General features: G+C 37.8%; 1 protein-coding gene across 2 annotated transcripts in view; it reads left to right on the forward strand.

Moving 5' to 3' along the window:
• Positions 1 to 19,490, forward strand: part of LOC138840388 (protein Jade-3-like) — a 121,339-nt gene that overhangs the window by 55,446 nt on the left and 46,403 nt on the right. For both annotated transcript variants that reach the window (XM_070040572.1, XM_070040573.1), the window contains exons 4-6: positions 6,236 to 6,292; positions 7,034 to 7,119; positions 18,972 to 19,129. In XM_070040572.1, the coding sequence (XP_069896673.1) occupies positions 6,247 to 6,292; positions 7,034 to 7,119; positions 18,972 to 19,129 (290 nt within the window). In that variant the 5' untranslated portion in view covers positions 6,236 to 6,246. The remainder of the gene's footprint in view (positions 1 to 6,235; positions 6,293 to 7,033; positions 7,120 to 18,971; positions 19,130 to 19,490) is intronic.

Raw genomic sequence — 19,490 nt, forward strand, 5'->3', positions numbered from 1 at the left:
TTTTGTGTACATACATACATACATAATACATACATACATACATTAAAAACAGAATGTACTACATATTTTTCAAAACCTACCAGAAACTGGAGCTTTGTCTTTGAGATTTTAATGTAGAACAAGTTAGAACCATTAAAATAACATTACAAAATAGACCACCCAGGATAAAACATTCTGAATGACGGGACTGTATTATCCAAATAGTGGGCTAAGAGATTAGAGGTAGGAATGAGATTGGGAGAGTATTAGGTGAGTGGATGGTAATTCAGTTGTTATTATTATTCCAATTTTCAGTATACTTTCACTATCAGAAATATTTCTTGTAGTGTAGACCCAAGTTTGGCAAATTGGTTCTGTGAATCAAATCTAATTGCTGCTTATTTTGGTATGTTCTATGAACCATGAAGAATGGTCTTAGATTTTTAATGGTTGAAAAAGAAGGAAAGAGCCAGGGGCCGGTGGCTCATGCCTGTAATCCTAGGTACTGAGGATGCTGAGATCTGAGGATTGTGGTTCAAAGCCAGCGTGGGCAAGAAAGTCCATGAGACTCTTATCTCCAAAAAACCAATAGAAAACTGGAAGTGGCTCTGTGGCTCAAGTGGTAGAGCACTAGCCTTGAGCTGAAGAGCTCAGGGACAGCGACCAGGCCCAGAGTTCAAGCCCCAAGATCAACAAACTAAAAATAAAAATAAAAAAAAAAGAGTAGTTCATGACACATGAAAATTATATAAAGCTTAAATATAATAATTATGAAATTTCATTGGAACATTCACTTGTTTATGTATTATCTATGGCTGCTTTCATGCTATAATGGCAGATTTGATTAGTTTCAACAGAGACCACATGGTCCACAAATCCAAAAATCTTCCTTACTTGGAACTTGACAAAAAATATTTTCTGACCTCTATTTTATTTGGCCTTAAAAAAATCTTTTTCTTCTCCTTGTTTCTGTTACCTGGGTTTGAACTAAGGCCTTCAAGCTTAGCCAGCATACCTCCTTGGCTGAGACTATATCTTCAAACAATCCTCCAAACTCAGCTTTCACTTGTTAATTAGAGATTAATTGTTTAATTGCAGTCTTGTGGACTTTCCTGCTCTTACTGTCTTCGAATCCTGATCTCAGTTTTCTGAGTAGGTAGGATTAAAGGCATGAATCACTATCATACAGCATGAATTTAGCCTTCTAACAAAGATGGTGGAAGCATAGAATTCCACAGGTCCCATGGTTTCTCTTATTTGCAATAACTAATATATGTCTGAGACAAGCAGAAACGGTCAGATAAGTTGATGTTAGGTGAAATGAACCCCAAGATAAGGATTCAAATGTTTTTTCTTTCTTGCTATTGTTTCTAAAATATTTATATGATATTTCTTGGTTGCTTTGTATGTCCCTTATAACCCCTGTTTTCACTGTATATGATGTTGGCATAATTTGTGGAGGGGAAGGGAAAAAAACAAATTGTTTAAATAGGGATATGGGTGGACCCATTGCAACAATGAGATGTACAAGAGGTTATGTCGAAAACCGAACTTTATAACTTTGGCACGGGGGTGGTGGTGCTGGGGGATTGGGGGCTGGGGGGAGATGGGAAGGGATGGGAAGGGGAAACAAAGGAGGAGGCAACAATGCTTGGTAAGAAATGTACTCATTACCTTGCCCATGTAATTGTAACCCCTCTGTACAGTATTTTCACAATAAATTAAAGAAAAACAAACAAAAACAGATGATTTCTGCTCAGGAGTTGAAATTTTCAAGTATATATTAAAAAGGGTAAAACTGGGTGCCCTTAGCTCTGACCTGTAATCCTAGTACTCTTTAGATCTGAGGATTGCCGTTTGAAGCCAACCCAGGCAGGAAAGTCCATGAAACTCTTCTCTAATTAACCACCAGAAAACCAGAATTGGCACTGTAGCTCAGAGTGGTAGAGCATGAGCCTTGAGCTCAAAATCGCAGGGACAGCACCCAGGCAGGCCCTGAGTTCAGGCCCCAGGACCGGCATAAAAGAAAAAAAGATAAGACTGCTTCATGGTGCTGGCAGTAATATTTGTTGGTTGATATAACAATACTTCTCTTAGTGGTAGAATCCAAATCCACTCTAGGTAAATTTGTTTTTTTCTTTACTTGTTTTGGTTCCTTAATTATTGTTTTTTCTTTTCCTGGTCTAGAACTTGAACTAAAGTCCTGGGTGCTATCCCTGAACTTTTTTGTCCAAGGCTAATGCTCTACCACTTGAGCCACAGCTCCACTTAATGGCTTTTTGGTGGTTAATTGGAAATTAGTCTAACAGACTTTCTTGCCTGGGCTGGCTTCAAACTTCAACCTCAGATTTCAACCTCCTGAGTAGGTAGGATTTACAGGCATGAAGCACAAGCTTCTGGGGCCCATCCTTTTCATTCTTTTCGAGGACTTAGAGAATTGACCTCCATGACTGGGTAGGGGATGTGGCTTAAGTGGTAAAGGGCCTCTCTAGAAAGCAGGGGACTCCTGGGGCACTGGTAGCTCATGCCTATAATCCTAGCTACTCAGGAGGCCAAGAGCTGAGGATTTAGGTTCAAAGCCATCCTGGGCAGGAAAGTCTGTGAGACTCTTATAACTAATTAACCATCAGAAAACCCGAAATATAGTTGTGGCTAAAAGGGGTAGAGTATTAGCCTTGAACTGAAGAGCTCAGGGATAGCACCCAGGCCCAGAGTTCAAGTCCCAGTACTAGTAGTCCAATAAAGAAAAATGTAATTGACGTCCCGACCCCTAATGTGGGCACAGGAGACTCATGAGTCACATCATACATACTTATTTTTTAAAACATTAACATGATGAGATGAAGATCGCTTTCATTTAGAGAGTACCAAAAAGTTTGTTTTTTATAAACACAAAGTTTTGTTGGTGTATGGAAAAGCAATAAAATATATAGAATGTATTCTTTGCTGATGTTTTGTTGTGTTTCTGGATAGATATTTATGCCCTTAATCTCTAGACTACTGAAATGAATATGCAAGGTAAACAGACTTGAAGCGAAAAGGTTTTTTCCTATGACAGTGAAGCAATGATAGGTTGACTTGTTTTATATAAAGAGATAAATTTGGAATTAAAACACTCTTAACTGTGGCACTCTTTACTGTGATGTTAGTATTACCTTCAAACCAGAGGCAGTCAGTTCAAAGGACACATAGCACTGGATATTAGTTAAAGTAGTAGTTTAAAAGGCTCTTTGTTCACATGGGCAGGAGTTGACCCACAAGGATATAAGAAATGTGCTAATCTCGTGTGACCATTGGCCTAACTCTAACGTTTGTATCTCATAATGAATGTAAAGGATATTTTCCCGAAAGCCTAAGGATTAAGACCTTTAGATGCTTCTTTTTTTTCTTCCTGATATGTGGACTTTTTTATATTAATAAGTTTTATTTTATTGTGAAAATACCATACAGAGAGGTTACAATTACATGAGCAAGGTAGTGAGTACATTTTTTTATCAAGCATTGTTGCCTCCTCCTTTGTTTCCCCTTATCATCTCTGCCCTTCCAGCCGCCGCCCCCCCCCCCCCCGCACCAAAGTTGTAAAGTTCGTTTTCGACATAACGTTTTGTACATCTCATTATTCCAACATCAAATACAGTGAAAACAGGGGTTAGACAATGGGGGAGGGACATACAAAGCAACTAAGAAATCGTCTGTTTTTAAAAAAAATCTTATTGTGAAGAAATCATCTTATAAATGTTAGAAACAATAGCAAGAAAGAAAAACCATTTGAGTCCTTATCTTGGGGTTCATTTTGCCTAACATCAGCTTACCTGACACATACTTGTCTCAGACTTGTCTCAGACACATACTAGTTATTACAAATAAGGAAAACCATGGGACCTATGTTTCTTTGGGCCTGGCTTACTTTACTTAATATTATTTTTTTCCAAGTCTTTCCATTTCCTAACAAAAGGGGCAATGTCATTCTTTCTGATGGAGGCATAGAATTCCCTTGTGTATATATACCACATTTTCTTGATCCATTAATCTACTGAGGGGCATCTGGATTGGTTCCATATCTTAGCTATGGTAAATAATGCTGCAATAAACAGTTGTGCTGGTAGCCTTAGTATGACCTTGTTATTGATCATTCGGGTAGATGCTTCTTTACTTAAGGGTTTCTTCTAAATACCAGGTTTATCCTCCCTGGTTTTAGCTTAGACCTTGAACCGGTTTACATTTTTATACTGTTCTACTTCTTGAGCTGATAGTTTGCTAAGTTCCATAAGCCTTATTGAAGGTCCTGTTTTCCTTTTGTTAGAATTGTCTTTAGGTTTCTGACATTGCCCCCTTTGTGTCTTAATTCTGTGATTAAGGTGCAAGTCAATCATTTCTACACTCTTTTTGATGCTTATTAATTTGTTTCATTCCTTTAGAACAAGATTTTTTTCAATTTCACATTTGACATTTTGGCCCAGATAAGTCTGTGCATTGTAAGGCACTATTTTGTGCCTTGTAGGATATTTAGCAGTAATCCCATCTGGCCTCTTCACCTAGATGCTGGCAACTGCAATTACAAAATGCCAACCAATAAATGTCTCCCAAAAATTCCCAAATGTCCCCTGGGGTTGGGACCCAAAATTGCCTTCAGTTGAGAACTACTGCCTAGATTCTTGGATTTTCCACACTGCAAAGTTTGTACTTTTTGGACTATCATCATGCTATAGAGCCTTCACTATCCAAATGATTGCATTCTTCTTATTTTTTGTCAAGTTCTGGTTAGTGTCTAATTTGAATGACAATGACGTATTTTTATAGCTTCAATATTTCAGGTCATTTCTGGGGGATTTGGAGCATTTAGTATTTTGAGTGAATTTAGAGTTTAAAACCAGACTGGGATACCTAGCAAGACCCTGAGGCAAGAAAAAAAAGTTGTAGTCCAAAACATTTATGTTTCATAATATAAGGACTGTTTCTGTGCCAGTATTGGGGTTTGAACTCAGGGCTTAGTTGCTATACCTTAGCTTTTCAGTCAAGTGCTCTTACTACGTAAGTCCTAGCTCCAGACTTTCCTTCCCAGGCTGGCTTTGAACGGCATTGCTCAGATCTCAACATCCTGAGTTGCTAGGATTACAGGCATGAGCCACAGGTGCCTGGCTTAAATGAATATAAGGACTTTTAAGAACAACTTTGTAGTTTATATGGAGTTACAATTTCAGATTAGACTACTTGTTTGGAAGATGAGAATGGAGAAAGAAAGAGAAAGTGAGAGAAAATATATTCAGAAAAACAATGGGGTAGTGATCTGTGTGCGTGTGTGTTTGTGTGCACGTGCACACCCACGAGCACATACAAGTCCTAGGACTTGAATTTCAGACTCAGAGCCTAGGCTCTGTCTCTGGGCTGTTTTGCTCAAACCTCATGCTCTGCTACTTGAGCAACACCTCTACTTCTGGATTGGTTGTTGATTGGAGATAAAAGGGTCTCATAGACTTTCCTGCCCTGGCTAGCTTCAAACCATGATCCTCAGATCTCAGGCTCCTGAGTAGCTAGTAATTGCAGGCATTAGCCACTGGACTGGCACCTGGTTTGCCTTCATACTCTTAAAGATGAAATGTGCTTCACTTACTCTTTCTTCAGCCAGCCATTTTCCACTGGTCTTGGGGCTTGAACTCGGCCTGGGTGCTGTCCCTGAGCCTCTGTGTGCTCAAGGCTAGCACTCTACCACTTGAGCCAACAGTGCCACATCTGGCTTTTTCTGAGTGATTTATTGGAGATAAGAGTCTCACAGACTTTCATGCCCTTGGTTGGCTTTGAACTGCACTCCTCAGATCTCAGCTTCTTAAGTCACTGGAATTACAGAGTGAGCCACTAGCATCCGGCTTAGCCTAGACTTTTGACAACCCTGCCTTTGTGACTGCTTTTTCCTTTGTTGTTCCTCCCTTATTGGGTTCTCTGGCTACAGATCACACCCTAGTGTCACCACTTAGTTTGGGTGAAGAGTGGACACATCTGTGGCTCAAGTCATAGTATATCACTCATCCTTTATTGCATCAGCTCTTTGTGCCGTCACATAATCTTTGAGACACTTGGTAGTATAGGATGTTAGTATTTTTTCCCTTTTACCTTAGGTCATTTGAGAATGTTCTTAACAGAAATCATTCACTTTTTATAATTTCCTGGCTGCTATTTATAGGGTCTCTGGAATAGTATCAACTGCCCTCAGGGACAAGTGTGTATTGGTTGTTAAAATCAGTTTTGTTCTCTTTCCTAGGATGCTCCAAGATGAAGTGCAGTAAGCCTTCTAGCAGCAGTGAGAGTTCAGATGACTGTGAGTAGAACTGGCTGACAGCTGGGAATCTCTGCCCCTTAATCTTGTCTTTTCCTTGAAAATAATCCATTTCATACTTCCTTCAACAGTTAAAAATGTTTCTGGGAAGAAATCGTCAGGGTCCCTTTTTTTAAACTTTAATTAGTAATAAATAGGTAAATTAGGAATAAGAATTGGTTTAGTATGACATGTAACATTTTGGTTTTTACTCTATTAACTCAAATAATAAAAGCCAAATGTGTAGTAATGCTGTGAAAGCCTTTCTGGAAAGGAAAACAAAATTGAGAACCTAAACTGCAGGCCCTGATTCTAATTGTATCTAAGGTACTAGTAGTAATGTTTTAATAGTTAGTAATGTTTGAGTATGGGTCAATTATTTGTAAAAAGCCTTAATACCAGCCTTCAGGGAAATATGTAAGTTACACAGATAACTTGCTCCAGAATTTTAGTTTACCTAGCTGTTTCTGCAGATACTTTTTCAAGATGGAATATGAATTGCGTTATTTCAAAATATTGTGAGGTGTTATTATTAAAAATAATGATCTTTTCAGCCTTGGCAGTTTTGAATCATCTATATTTTTGGAGATGACTTACAAATACCATTAGACTGCATATGAAACTGTCTTAATTTCTTTAGTAGTATAAGATCATGGTCTTAGTTCTTCATAATTTTTTTGGATGGCATTTAGTTACATTAGTAGGTATTACATCTTGGCACTTTTTTCTAATTGTCTTTTGCAGGTCCTTCTACTTCGTTTTTTCCTGGCAAACTGTATAAAAGCAAAGTCAAGTCAAAAACTGAAAGAGAACAAAAGAAACCTACTGAGGTGAGATCAGTTATTCTACTTTTAGACTAAAAAACATAGGAAGTTAGGTCCTGCCTATATAATTAAAATACCCATAATCTGAAAATGTGTAGAGTAACATATATACCAATGGATTTGCCTCAACATATTTTGAATATGATTTTAGATGCATATACATTTAGAATTACTTTGTCTACTTGACAAATTGACTCTTTTCTTCATAATGTGATGCCCTTTTTTCTTTGGTAATTTCATTTGCTTTGAAGACTTGGGTCTTTTTTTTTTTCAATTCACTGCCTCAATCTCTTTATTTTTTTTTTGCCATTCCTGGGGCTTGGAACTCAGGGAGGGCCTAGGAGCTTTCCATGACCTTTTTTGTGTTCAAGGCTAGTGCTCTGCCACTTGAGCCACAGTGTCACAATCAGTTTTTTCTGAGTAGTTTATTGGAGATAAGAGCCTCACTGACTTTCTACTCAGGCTGACTTTGAACTGTGATCCTAAGATCTCAGCCTCCTGAGTATCTAGGATTACAAGTGTGAGCCACCAGCTTAGTTTCCCATCTCTCCCCATTTTTTTGTTCATTTCCTTTCTGTTTGAAGAACATCCTTTAGTCACTCTTTAGGGTAACACGGCTGGTAAATTCTCTTACTTAGTTTTTCCTACGTTTGAGAATGTTTTCATTTTTCCTTATTTCCTAAAGGACATTTCTGTTTGATATAAAATGATAGTACTTTTCTTTCAACTTAAAAAATAATGCTTTTTCCTTCCATGTATTCTAGTGAGAAATCTGATAGCATTCAAGTAGTTGTTCCACTATAGGTAACTAGTCATTTATTTTTAAATTATTTCCCAGAATTTTTCTTTTATTTTCAGAAGTCAGATTATGTCCCTAAGCATGGATTTCTTTTGACTTACTTGATTTTGAGTTGAGGAAGCTTCCTAACTGTCAAGTTTTTAGCCATTCAATATTCTTTTCACCTTTACCTTAAAGGTAAATTGCCTGAATGTTAGATACTCTTTATTTTCCTACAGGTCCTTCTGCCTCTTTGTTTTTCACTGTATGTTCTTTTCAGATTGAGTGATTTCTGTTGTTCTCTGGTTCTTTTTTAATTATTCTTTATAGTCCCTGTTTCTTTGCTGAGTCTTTCTATTTTTTTGTCTCCAAGTGTTTACAATTTCTTTTTTGCTGAGATAAATTAATTGCACAAAGGGATTTCACTGTGATATTTCCATATGTTTATACAATGTACTTTAATTAAATTCACCTTTTTATTATACTTTCTTAACTACTCCCCTACTCTTCTTTTCGAAAAGTGTGCCAGTTCTTGGGCTTCAACTCAGGGACTGGGTATTGTTGCTGAGCTTTTGTGCTCAAGGCTAGAGCTCTACCACTTGAGTCACAGCTTCACTTCTGGCTTTTTGGATGGTTAATTGGAGATTAACTTTCCTGCCCAGGCTAGCTTTGAAATGTGAATCTCATATCTCAGACTCATGAATAACTAGGATTATAGATATGAGCCCCTGGCTTCCAGTTACAAACAATAATTTTATTGAAACATTTTTATCTTGGATGCTGTCAAATATTTGCTAGGTTATGCTGACATCTGTGCTGTCTTGGCACCTGTGGTTGTTGACGGTCTTTTCTCATTTCCAGTTACTTTGATGAATGATTTTTCCATTGTACTCTGCACTTTTTTTGGTGTCATATTACAAGATATTGAGCCTCACTTAAATCTTCTCTTTTATCAATACTCCACAGTAATCAGACCAGTGGGAATACTGGTGTTGACAAAATCTTTACCAGTTGAAAAATACCTAGGCCCCCTGTCTTTGTTCTTATTATCTCTATAGGAAACAAAGAGAGAAATTCTTACTTTGTTTACTAATAGTGGAGGTGAGGTTAGTGAGGGGTACTACATTTTTGATTAGTAATAGTAATAGCTCAGGCTACAGACCTATCCCTACTAACATCACATTAAGGAGAATTGGTTTCTAAGTATTCCTGGATGAGAATGGATGTAAATACCTTCTCAGTTGATATCCATTGATGCAATAATTACCCTTCAAAATGATAGAGTGCTATGCTAGCTCTTTCTGTGATTAATTGGAGATAAAGATTATCACAGATATTCCTACTCAGGCTGGCTTTGAACCATGATCCTCAGATCTCAACTTCCTGAGTGGCTAGGATTACAGGTGTGAGCCACCAGCACCTAGCAGGTACGTTCCTATTGGGATACTGTTTTTCCTGAGATAATGATCTGCTTCTCTGGAAGACCCATATTCTTCAAGATATTTTGTAAAAAATTGCTAGAAAATGGACATAGTACTAAATAACCAATTTGAATGTATTTAGAAATCTTTCATTCTTCCCAAAATAACCCTACATATTTTCATCTAATAGTAAAAGATTGACTACCTATGATCTGGACCTAGAGTCTTGTGTGTGTGTGTGTGTGTGTGTGTGTGTGTGTGTGTGTGTGTGTGTGTGTGTGTGTGTGTGTGTGTGTGTGTGTGTGTGTGTGTGTGTGTGTGTGTGTGTGTGTGTGTTTGGGAGAAGAGGGCAGATTGACTGTTTTTTTGTTTCTTGTTTTGCAAATTCTTTATTGTGATTAAGTGATTACATAATTTCACTAATTTCACAGTATTGTGGGATAGTGATGCTTAAAGTCACAAACACATTCTAACTTTCATGAGGCAAATTGTCTATCATGATCTATAAAGTTTGTGAGCTCTATGAGCTTTGACAATACAGTTATTTCTTCCACATCAAGTGATATGTACATTTCTTTCCTTTTGCACAGCATCAGCTGTTCCTCTATCCCACTTGTTCCCTATCTACCATCGCTGCCATTGAGTTTCTTAGTTCATTTTGATAATGTCCAGTACAGCTGATGGGTTCCACTGTTGTATGTTTTTCCTTGATTACCTCTAGTTCTGTGTCCTCCTCCTATAGTCTCATTTTTTTAATCTAAGATGGTCATAGCAACAAAGTAAAAGCTACTATTTTTAATTTTAGTAAGATTCTTATTAGCCATTAGATATTCAGCATGTGAACATCTAATGATGTGACATTTTCATGCATGACAACCTCATACCCTTTCTATCACTCTCCCTTATCCCCACTCCTTGCCTTCTCGTATAATTTCAGCAGTTTTCTATATGCATTTTCACATATACATATAAAGTGCTTCAACTATATTCACCCTCTTTGTCCCACCCCCAACAGAATGTTCTTATATTTTAATGTAGTAGAGAATACTACCTACATTCAAGTAGAGCTTTTTTTACATCATTTTGCCTGTATTTCTAACAAGCCTAATTCTTTTGCTTTTTGCTCTATTACCAATAAAAACATGAAGTAACCTTTAACCAAAAAGGGTCATTGAGGGCAGGGAATGTGACACAGTGGTAGAGTAATTGCCTTGCATGCATGAGGCCCTGGGTTCGATACCTCAGCACTACATAAACAGAAAAAGTCAGAAGTGGCACTGTGGCTCAAGTGGTAGAGCACTAGCCTTGAGCTGAAGAGCTGAGGGATAGCGCCCAGGCCCAGAGTTCAGGACCCACAACCGACAAAAAAAAGGGGGTGGGGGTCATTGAAAGAATGACTTGGGGGGGGGGAGGGGGGAGGCTGGGAAGGGAGGTGAAGGGTAAACAAAGGAGGAGGCTGCAATGCTTGGTAAGAAATGTATGCATTATCCTGCCAATGTAATTGTAACCCCTCTGTACAGTATGTTCTCAAATAAAATAAAATTAAAAAAAAAAAGAAAATAAAGATAGGAAATCTCTTATTTAAATATTAAAAAAAAACAAAAACAAAAAACAAAAACAAACAAAAAAAAAGAATGACTTGGAATATAATCCTCAAATACCATGTCTAACATGCAATTTGCTTAGGTCCCCAAGTCTGACTTGACTTTGTGCCCCCTTCTTCATTACAAGAATACATACTGTAGTCTTATTGTTTGGTTTGAGGTGAGGGGAATAATACAACTTAATCTAAGAACAATAAATGTTTAGTATTTTATAGTCATTGATGTTCTTATTGTTGTCACCCATGCCTATCAAAATGTTTCATTTATTTCTTTTTATGGTGCCAAGGATTAAACTCAGGACTTTGGGTATGCTGGCCAAGTACTCTACCACTGAACTACATTAAGTTTCAGGCACAGAGCCAGATGTGACGACTCATGCTTATACTCCCACCACTCAGGAGGCTGAGGCAGGAGGATCATAAATTCAAGGCCAGGCTGAGCTATAATAGCAAGACCTCTGTCTTGATAAGTTTCCTTTACTTTAAATGATTGGTCCATATAGGTAGCCTGGAAATATTTTTCTGCCTTAAGATTATATAATTGAGGTCAGTGCCCTTTGATTAAACATAATAGCCATATTTGCAGCTGTTTTGTATGTTTGGAGTGATACACAGTTTGTGATCAGTTATGTATGGTTTTAGATTTAGGTGAATATGAATTGACACTGGTCTACCTTTCTGCTTCATTGATATAGGCCAGATGACAGTCTCCTTTGTGTCACACAGGAAGTAAATGTGTTTTGACTTTTCCTCTGAAAAATGTCACACAAAGGTCCAGAGTAACTATGCTTTTAAAAACTGCCCACTGAAAGATGTAAATAAGAGCAATAAAAGCCAAAGTTTTCCATGAAGTGTATTTTCATTTTGTGGCTCTGGCAGGCTAAGCATTGGTTTTTTTAAATTGAATTCATAGGGAGACCTCCTTTGTTAATGAAAGCATCTGAGAGGCCAGATGCACATGCAGTGTTGGATTTGGCATAGCTTCTAAGACTCTGTGTGAGCCTGTGAATCCTCCCTTTGACCATAAATAAGTAGTTATCTACTAAGTACAAAGCCTTTCTGTTTCAGAAATTGTTGGGGAAACCATTAGTGCATGCAAAATAGGCACATGATTAAGAACTTGTAGCTTGATAAGAAATGTACTCATTATCTTGCCCATGTAATTGTAACCCCTCTGTACAGTATTTTCACAATAAAAAAAGAACTTGTAAAACTTCTCAAGTTTATTACATAGAAAGATCACTGCCATATGCATCATTTGTGATCTTTTTAAGTTTAGCAACAACTACCCATGTTTTATTTTGTGAAGTTTCTTCTTGATAGGACATTTTCTTGGGAATCCTGCAAGTTTTTACAGATAAATTATGAGCACCTTAGTTGAATAATAAACTTATGTCTCTCCTACTCCATCAACAATTATTTTATGGATTAGATAGAGCTCAACTATATACTTTTTTGTGATTTTAGAAGACGATGATTATAATAAAATTACTATATCTAGTATTTTAGCAGTTGCAATTCTTCCAATATCATGCTATATATGCAAGATTGCCTATTTAATCCTTACAACCAGCACTATGCCATATGCATTATTACTGTCTCCACTTTACAGATGAGTAAACTGAGATTGAAAATTTTGATAATTTGCTAAAAGCTACCAAGTAATGAAACCATTACTAACTCAGGTAGCCTATCCAAGAACCCATGTTCTTTTTTCTTTTCTTTCTTTTTTTTTTTTTTTTGTTGTTTGTGGGGCTTGAACTCTGGGCTTGGGCGCTGTCCCTCAGCTCTTCATCTCAAGGCTCCTGCTCTACCACTTGAGCCACAGCACCACTTCCGTTTTTCTAGTGGTTTATTGGAGAGAAGAGTCTCACAGACTTTCCTGCCCAGGCTGGCTTTGAACCATAATCCTCAAATCTCAGCCTCCTGAGTAGCTAGGATTACAGGTATGAGCCACTGGCGCCCATCCCATATTCTTTTCTTTTTAAAAAAAGTTAACTATATCAAATACCATCCTGGTTTAAACATCAAAATATAAATATATATTCAGATATAGCTGTGTGTGTGTGTGTGTGTGTGTGTGTGTGTGTGTGTGTGTGTGTGTGTGTGTGTGTGTGTGTGTGTGTGTGTGTGTGTGTTTGCACATGTGCTAGCATTGAGGCTTGAACTCTGAGCCTGGATGCTATCCCTCAGCTTTTCACTCAAGGCTCTATGACATGAGCCACAGCTCCACTTCAGGCTTTTTTTTTTGGTTGGTCCTAGGGCTTGAACTCTGGGCCTGGGTGCTGTCCCTGAGCTCTTCAGCTCAAGGCGAGTCCTCTACCACTTGAGCCACATCACCACTTCCTGTTTTTGAGTAGTTAATTGGAGCTAAGAGTATCATGGACATTCCTGCCTGGGCTGGTTTTAAACCGCGATCCTTAGATCTCAGTCTCCTGAGTAGGTAGGATTACATGCATGAGCCACCAATACCTGTTTCACTTCAGCTTTTTTTGCTTGTTAACTGGAGATAAGTCTCACTGACTTTTCTGCCTAGTCTGTCTTTGTACTATGATCCTCAGTTCTTAATCTCCTGAGTAGATAAAAATTATAGGTATAAACCACCAGTACACAGCCAGATGTAGTTTTTATCTTTGTTTCTGCTCTCTTTGTCTTTTCTCCTTCCACCTCTCTGTATCTCTCTCACCCTCTATTTCCTCCTCTCCTCCTCCCTCCCCTCTCTTTTATGGTTTGTATGTGTCTCCCAAAACTCATGTCTTGGAACACTAATCCCCAAGTCACTAGTGTTAGCAGTGGAATTGAATAAATGTTTAGGTTGTGAGAGCACTGCTCTAATTAATGTATCACCAAAAGAATGAGTTACCATGAGAGTGGATTTGTTATAAAATCTTGCTTTTGCTTTCATTCTGTTTGCCCTTTTACCATATAGTATGATATAGCACAACTCACCATGATGAATAAACAGAAAAATCACCAGAGATTCAAGATTCTAGATCCCTGAGCCAAATAAATTTGTTCTTTAATCAATCACTCCATCTTAGCTATTGTTAAAATAGCATAAAATAGAATAAAACATTCCTCACCCTGTTTTCCTTTCCTCTGCAGATTTTTAAATTTCATCCTTTTTAAATTTTCTTTATGAAAATATATGCAAGTATATGTATATGTATATATATAAAACAGTATTTTCACACACAAAAAAAACCCAACAACAGCCAGGACATGTTTGGGGCAGGGTGATTATATACAGTGGGTTTTTTTTTGGGTTGGTTGGTTTTTGTTGTTTTTGGTGCCAATATTGAGGCTTGAACTTGGGACCTGGACACTATCCCTGAGCTTTATTTTTAGCATAAGGGCCATGCTCTACCACTTGAGCCCCACAGCTCCACTTCCAGGTTTTTGATGGTTAGTTGGCAATAAAGAGTCTCATAGTCTTTCCTGTTTGGGCTGGCTTTGGACCACAATCCTCAGATCTCAGCCTCCTGAGTAGTTAGGGTTACAAGCATAAGCCACCAGTGGCTGGCTGTATTCATTTTTAAAGCCTTTAAAATGCCTTTTCTTACCAGAAATTGGATCATTAGATAAGTGTGGTAAATATATTCCATACTACTTTGCATAAATCTGCTTCAGTGCTAAACTTACATTCTCATTCCCTCTTCATCATCTTATATCCTGTCTCATGTTTGAGATGCTTGACTTACACAGCAGTATAAGACATAGTCTCACTCTCTGCCTAAGGGAAAATTCTTTCCTAGAAAACTTGAATCTGACACTGTTTAATTTAGATAGCTGCAAAATTGAAACTAGGCTTTATCACATAAATCTGCTGTTTTTTTCTAATGAAGGAAAATTATAATAATCATTGGATTTAGCTTTGACTTTGCTTAAGGAAAACACATATGTGCCAGGCTCTGGTGAATCAGACCTGTAATCCTAGCAACTCAGGAGGCTGAGATCTGAGGATTGCAATTTGAAGCCAGCCTGGATAGGATATTCCAGGAGATTCTTATCTCCAATTAACTACCCAAAAGCCAAACATGGAGTTCTGGTTCAAATGGTAGAGTGCCAGCCTTGAGCACAAAAGCTTGAGGACAGCACACAGGCCCTGAGTTAAAGCCTCAGGACTGGGACAAAAAAAAGAAAAACAGGTATGAGTTGGTTGGTATTGTATACTTTGAGGTTTCCCAGACTACAGATTTCCCAGACTTCACATATTCCTTGGAGATTTTGGTATTTCTAAAGCAATGAACAATCGCCAGATGTCACTGACCTCTATATCTCTTTGCCTACAGTCTTCAAGTTACTCTTCTGTTTTGTAAGTATATTAGCTTCTTAGGGTTGTTGTAACAAATTATCTCAAAGAAAGTGTCTTAAAATGACAAGAATTTGCCAGGCTCAAGCTGATAGTCCTAGCTATTCAGGAGGCTGAAATCGGAGGATCAGGGTTCAAGGTCAGTTCCAGAAGGAAAGTTAATGAGACTCTTAAATCCAATTAACTACCAAAAAGTCAGAAGTAGAGCTGCAGCTCAAATGGTATATCACTAGCCTTGATCAAAAAAGTATTGGAACAGTGCTCAGGCCCTAAGTTCAAGCCTCAGTACTGGCATATTGTTCTCTTAAAGTTCTAGAGGTCAGAAATCCAAAACCAGTTAGTCTTGACTCTTTGAATTGGAAAACTCAACTTCCGGGGAAAACTCAACTTCCGGGTCCATCAACATTCATTTCTTCAGATGAATGTATCATTTAGTCATTGATTTCTCTTCTGCCTTAAATCTCCCTCTGCCTTTGGCTTACAAGGCCATTAATTGCTTTTAGCCCCCATCAACTTATTCCAGAATCCGTTCTTCATCAAAATGTTTAACTTAGCATCAATAACATTTCTCCCAAAAGGGCAGCATCCACAGGTCCTGGGAATGAAATATAAAAGTATCTTGGGGATGGAGGCAGCTCCATTCAACTTACTATAACATATTCTCAAGATACTTAGGAAATTATATAGAACAGATTTCATAAGCAGATGTGTCATATGTAAAAACATTAATTTCATGCCATGTGATGAGTTGACTTATTTTTTAAATGTGTCACTTGGAAAATAAATATTTTGGAATGTTTAAAAATACATTGTAAGTGGACCTGTGGCTCATACTGGTAGAGCACTAGCCTTGAGCAGAAAAAGTTCAAGGGTAGTGCCCAGGCCCTGAATTTAAGAAACACCACACCCAACAAAAATAATAAGGGCCTGGGAAAGTGGCTTAGTGTAGAGTGCTTGCCTAGCATGCATGAAACCCTGCGTTGGATTCCTCAGTACCACATACACAGGAAAAACTGGAAGTTGTGCTGTGGCTCAAGTGGTAGAGCTAGCCATGAGCAAAAGAAGCTCAGGGACAGTACCCAGGCCCTGAGTTCAAGCACTAGGACTGGAAAGAACGAAAAATATATGGCTCTAATAGTCTTTCCAGATTTAATGTAGTATTTACCACAGCACTGCCTTGTTGATAAGACATTATTAGTGTAGTACAATTGTCAATTGCCACCACTGCTTAACCACTACGTTGTTAAGGCACTCTAATAATTTATAGACATGGGTTGGAATATTCAGCAAAATGAGTCATTGTCTCCTGTTAGTCACTCTAAACACTGAACTCTGTCCTAAACGGATCCCCACGTGCAAAGTATTATGTAATAAATCTCAGGTTTTTTGTTTCCTGTTAGCTTTCTCCTGTGTAGCACCAATTCACTTTAATTCACCAAGATTCTTAGTAGGAAGGCCATTTTGTCCCCACCTGACCACCTGATGTATAAGATACATGCACACATATTCTTATCTATTTGGTTCTAGTCATATTATTAATACTACACTTTCCTTAAACATTTTTCAAGTTGTCCATGAAAGGAATGAATAATAGAATAACTCATATTCATTTAAATGGCATCATTCAATTATATTACTATTCGGTCCTATACTCTATGAAATGTCAATTTAAACAGAACTATACCTCCTGAGAATTAGTTGCTTTATGAGATCATATTCTATGCCTTTGCTTTCATTTAAAAAAGAACTTGGACAATTTTTCTTCTTAGAAAAATAAGCATTAAAGACTAAAATATTTCCTTGATAGCATATTTTTCTTTGTTCTTACAAAAATGTAGGCAAACTCATTTATCTTTAGCATGAAAATATTATGATTTTTTCATACTAGCGATTAATTAGTGAAGCATAGACCAATGTATGTATGCTTTTATGTGACAGTCAATTGCTTAGATGTTATCCAGACTTTTGTTACTAAACTCATTTCTTTTTTCTCTTTTTGGTCAGTCGTGGGACTTGAACTCTGGACTTGGGCTCTGTCCCTCAGCTCTTTAGCTCAAGGCAAGCACTCTACCACTTGAGCCACAGCGCTGCTTCTGGTTTTCTGCTGGTTAAATGGAGATACTCTCACGGACTTTCCTGCCGGGCTGGCTTTGAACTGTGATCCTCAGAACTCAGCCTCCTGAATAGCTAGGATTACAGTCATGAGCCACCAGCGCCCGGCTACTGAACTCATTTCTGAGTTAGCTTAAGAACATATACTTAAGGACACAAATTCATTTGCTGAAAAAGACAGAATTGCCAAGCTAAGGCTGCCATTGCTATTTTAGTCATGCATGTTTGCAAGCTAAATCACACCTTTCTTTGCCCTTTAGTTACTCACAGACCTGTTAAATCAAATGATCACAAAAGTCTGAGTTGTAGTTGTACCCATTTATAATCATCCCCTAAATCTCATATTTAAAGTTTCCACATAGTGAGGGATCTCTTTTAGGGATGAGATTTGAAAGCCCCTTAGCTGCTACAGCACCCTTATCATTCCTGTCCTCCTCATCTTTGAGGAATTCACTAATAGTAAAAAAATTATTTTGATAAACAGATAGGTTAAAGGCTAAAGAAAATGAGGCTAAGAATATTATTTAAGTTCTAAATATAAAGGTAACTATGTATGTGGTGTATGTGTAGGTGTGAAGGCGAGATGCAAGGGAAGGAGAAAACACACCTGTTGAGAAAGAAGCAGTAAAGATAGCATAGTATGTATAATTACAAAATATGACAGAGTTGAGATCAACATGTGCCATACCAATAAATAGGTATGGGTTAATACCTATTAAAGAAAAATACGTTGGGATTACAGTGCCTGTAATCTTAACTACTCAAGAGTCTGAGATCTATGGATCTAGATTTGAAGCCAGTCCAGGCACGAAACTCGGTGAGATTCTTATCACCAACTAAGTACCATAAAAGCAGGAAGTAGAGCCGTGGCTCTAGTGGTAGATCATTAGTCTTGAGCAAAAAAAAAAAAAAAAAAAAAACTCAAGGCCAGCACCAAAGCCCTGAGTTCAAGCCCCAGGACCAGCACAAAAAATATTTTCATATGACTCACAAAATGGAGCACTTGCCTAGCAAGGAGGAGCTCCTGGATTCTATTCCCAGCAACACAAAAAAGTATACATGGAATACCTACTCAGAAAGACTAAAAAAGAGGATAGATAAAGATATACTAAGAAAATTGAAACAAAAGCAGCAGTGGTAGTGATTATGGTATCAGACAAAATTGAGGCATTCATGTAAGTATAGAGTTATTTCTAAGTAATTTTAAATGAAGTGATGGGTAATGAAACCAGTAGGTTATAAATGGATATTTGTTGCTTATTTTAGGAACTTAAGGATTATTTCTTTTAATACATTTATTATAGAGGTGATGTACAGAGGGGTTACAGTTACATAAGTCTGATAAAGAGTACGTTTCTTTTTGGATAGTGTCGCCCCTTCCCTCTTCTGTTCCAAGTTTATACAAGCTGTTTTAAAGTGACCTATATTGTTTGTTTAAATTTAAGGAGCCCAAGAATAAATCAAAAGAGGTTTCTTTTATCAAGAATAATCTGGCTTCCCTTGTCAGTGTGTTGGAGATACTTCTTTGAAAATAGACAGTGGTAGAGAATGTTCTTTTCAAAAGGAGAACATTAAAAACAATGTTAAATCATGGGGATGGTCTTCTAAGGTATATGCAATGTATCTTCCCAGGTATTCCGGAAGGACCTCATCAGCGCTATGAAAATTCCAGATACTGAACACATTAATCCTGATAGCTATTACCTTTTTACTGACACATGGAAAAAGGAATGGGAAAAGGGAGTCCAGGTCCCAGCCAATCTGGACACTCTGCCACAGCCTAGTGTCAGGTATTTACATGCTTGCCTCTTTGACTTATGGTATGAATACTCTCATGGCTATGTATGCTTTGGTGGGGCAGGAGCATGGGGAGGACATGACTTACCTTGTTCTCATATCATGTTTACCAATTCACTGAAATGGGTGACACATTGTATCAAATCATGATCGTTCAGGAAGTCAAGGTCATTTCTTTAGAAATGCATTATGAGCCTGTTCATAGCATGAAACTGAAGTCCAATCTGAATTCATGATAGGGTTTTGGGAACCAAGATTTCCAAATCTGTCTCAATAATCAATATTTGGCTGGGAAGTTGGCTCAGTGGTAGAGTCCTTGGCTCGCATGTATGAGGCCCTGGGTTCGATTCCTCA

The sequence above is a fragment of the Dipodomys merriami genome, unplaced genomic scaffold, assembly GCF_024711535.1.
Source record: "Dipodomys merriami isolate MVZ:Mamm:240054 unplaced genomic scaffold, mDipMer1.0.p SCAF_3, whole genome shotgun sequence".
In the NCBI taxonomy this organism is placed as follows: Eukaryota; Metazoa; Chordata; class Mammalia; order Rodentia; family Heteromyidae; genus Dipodomys; species Dipodomys merriami.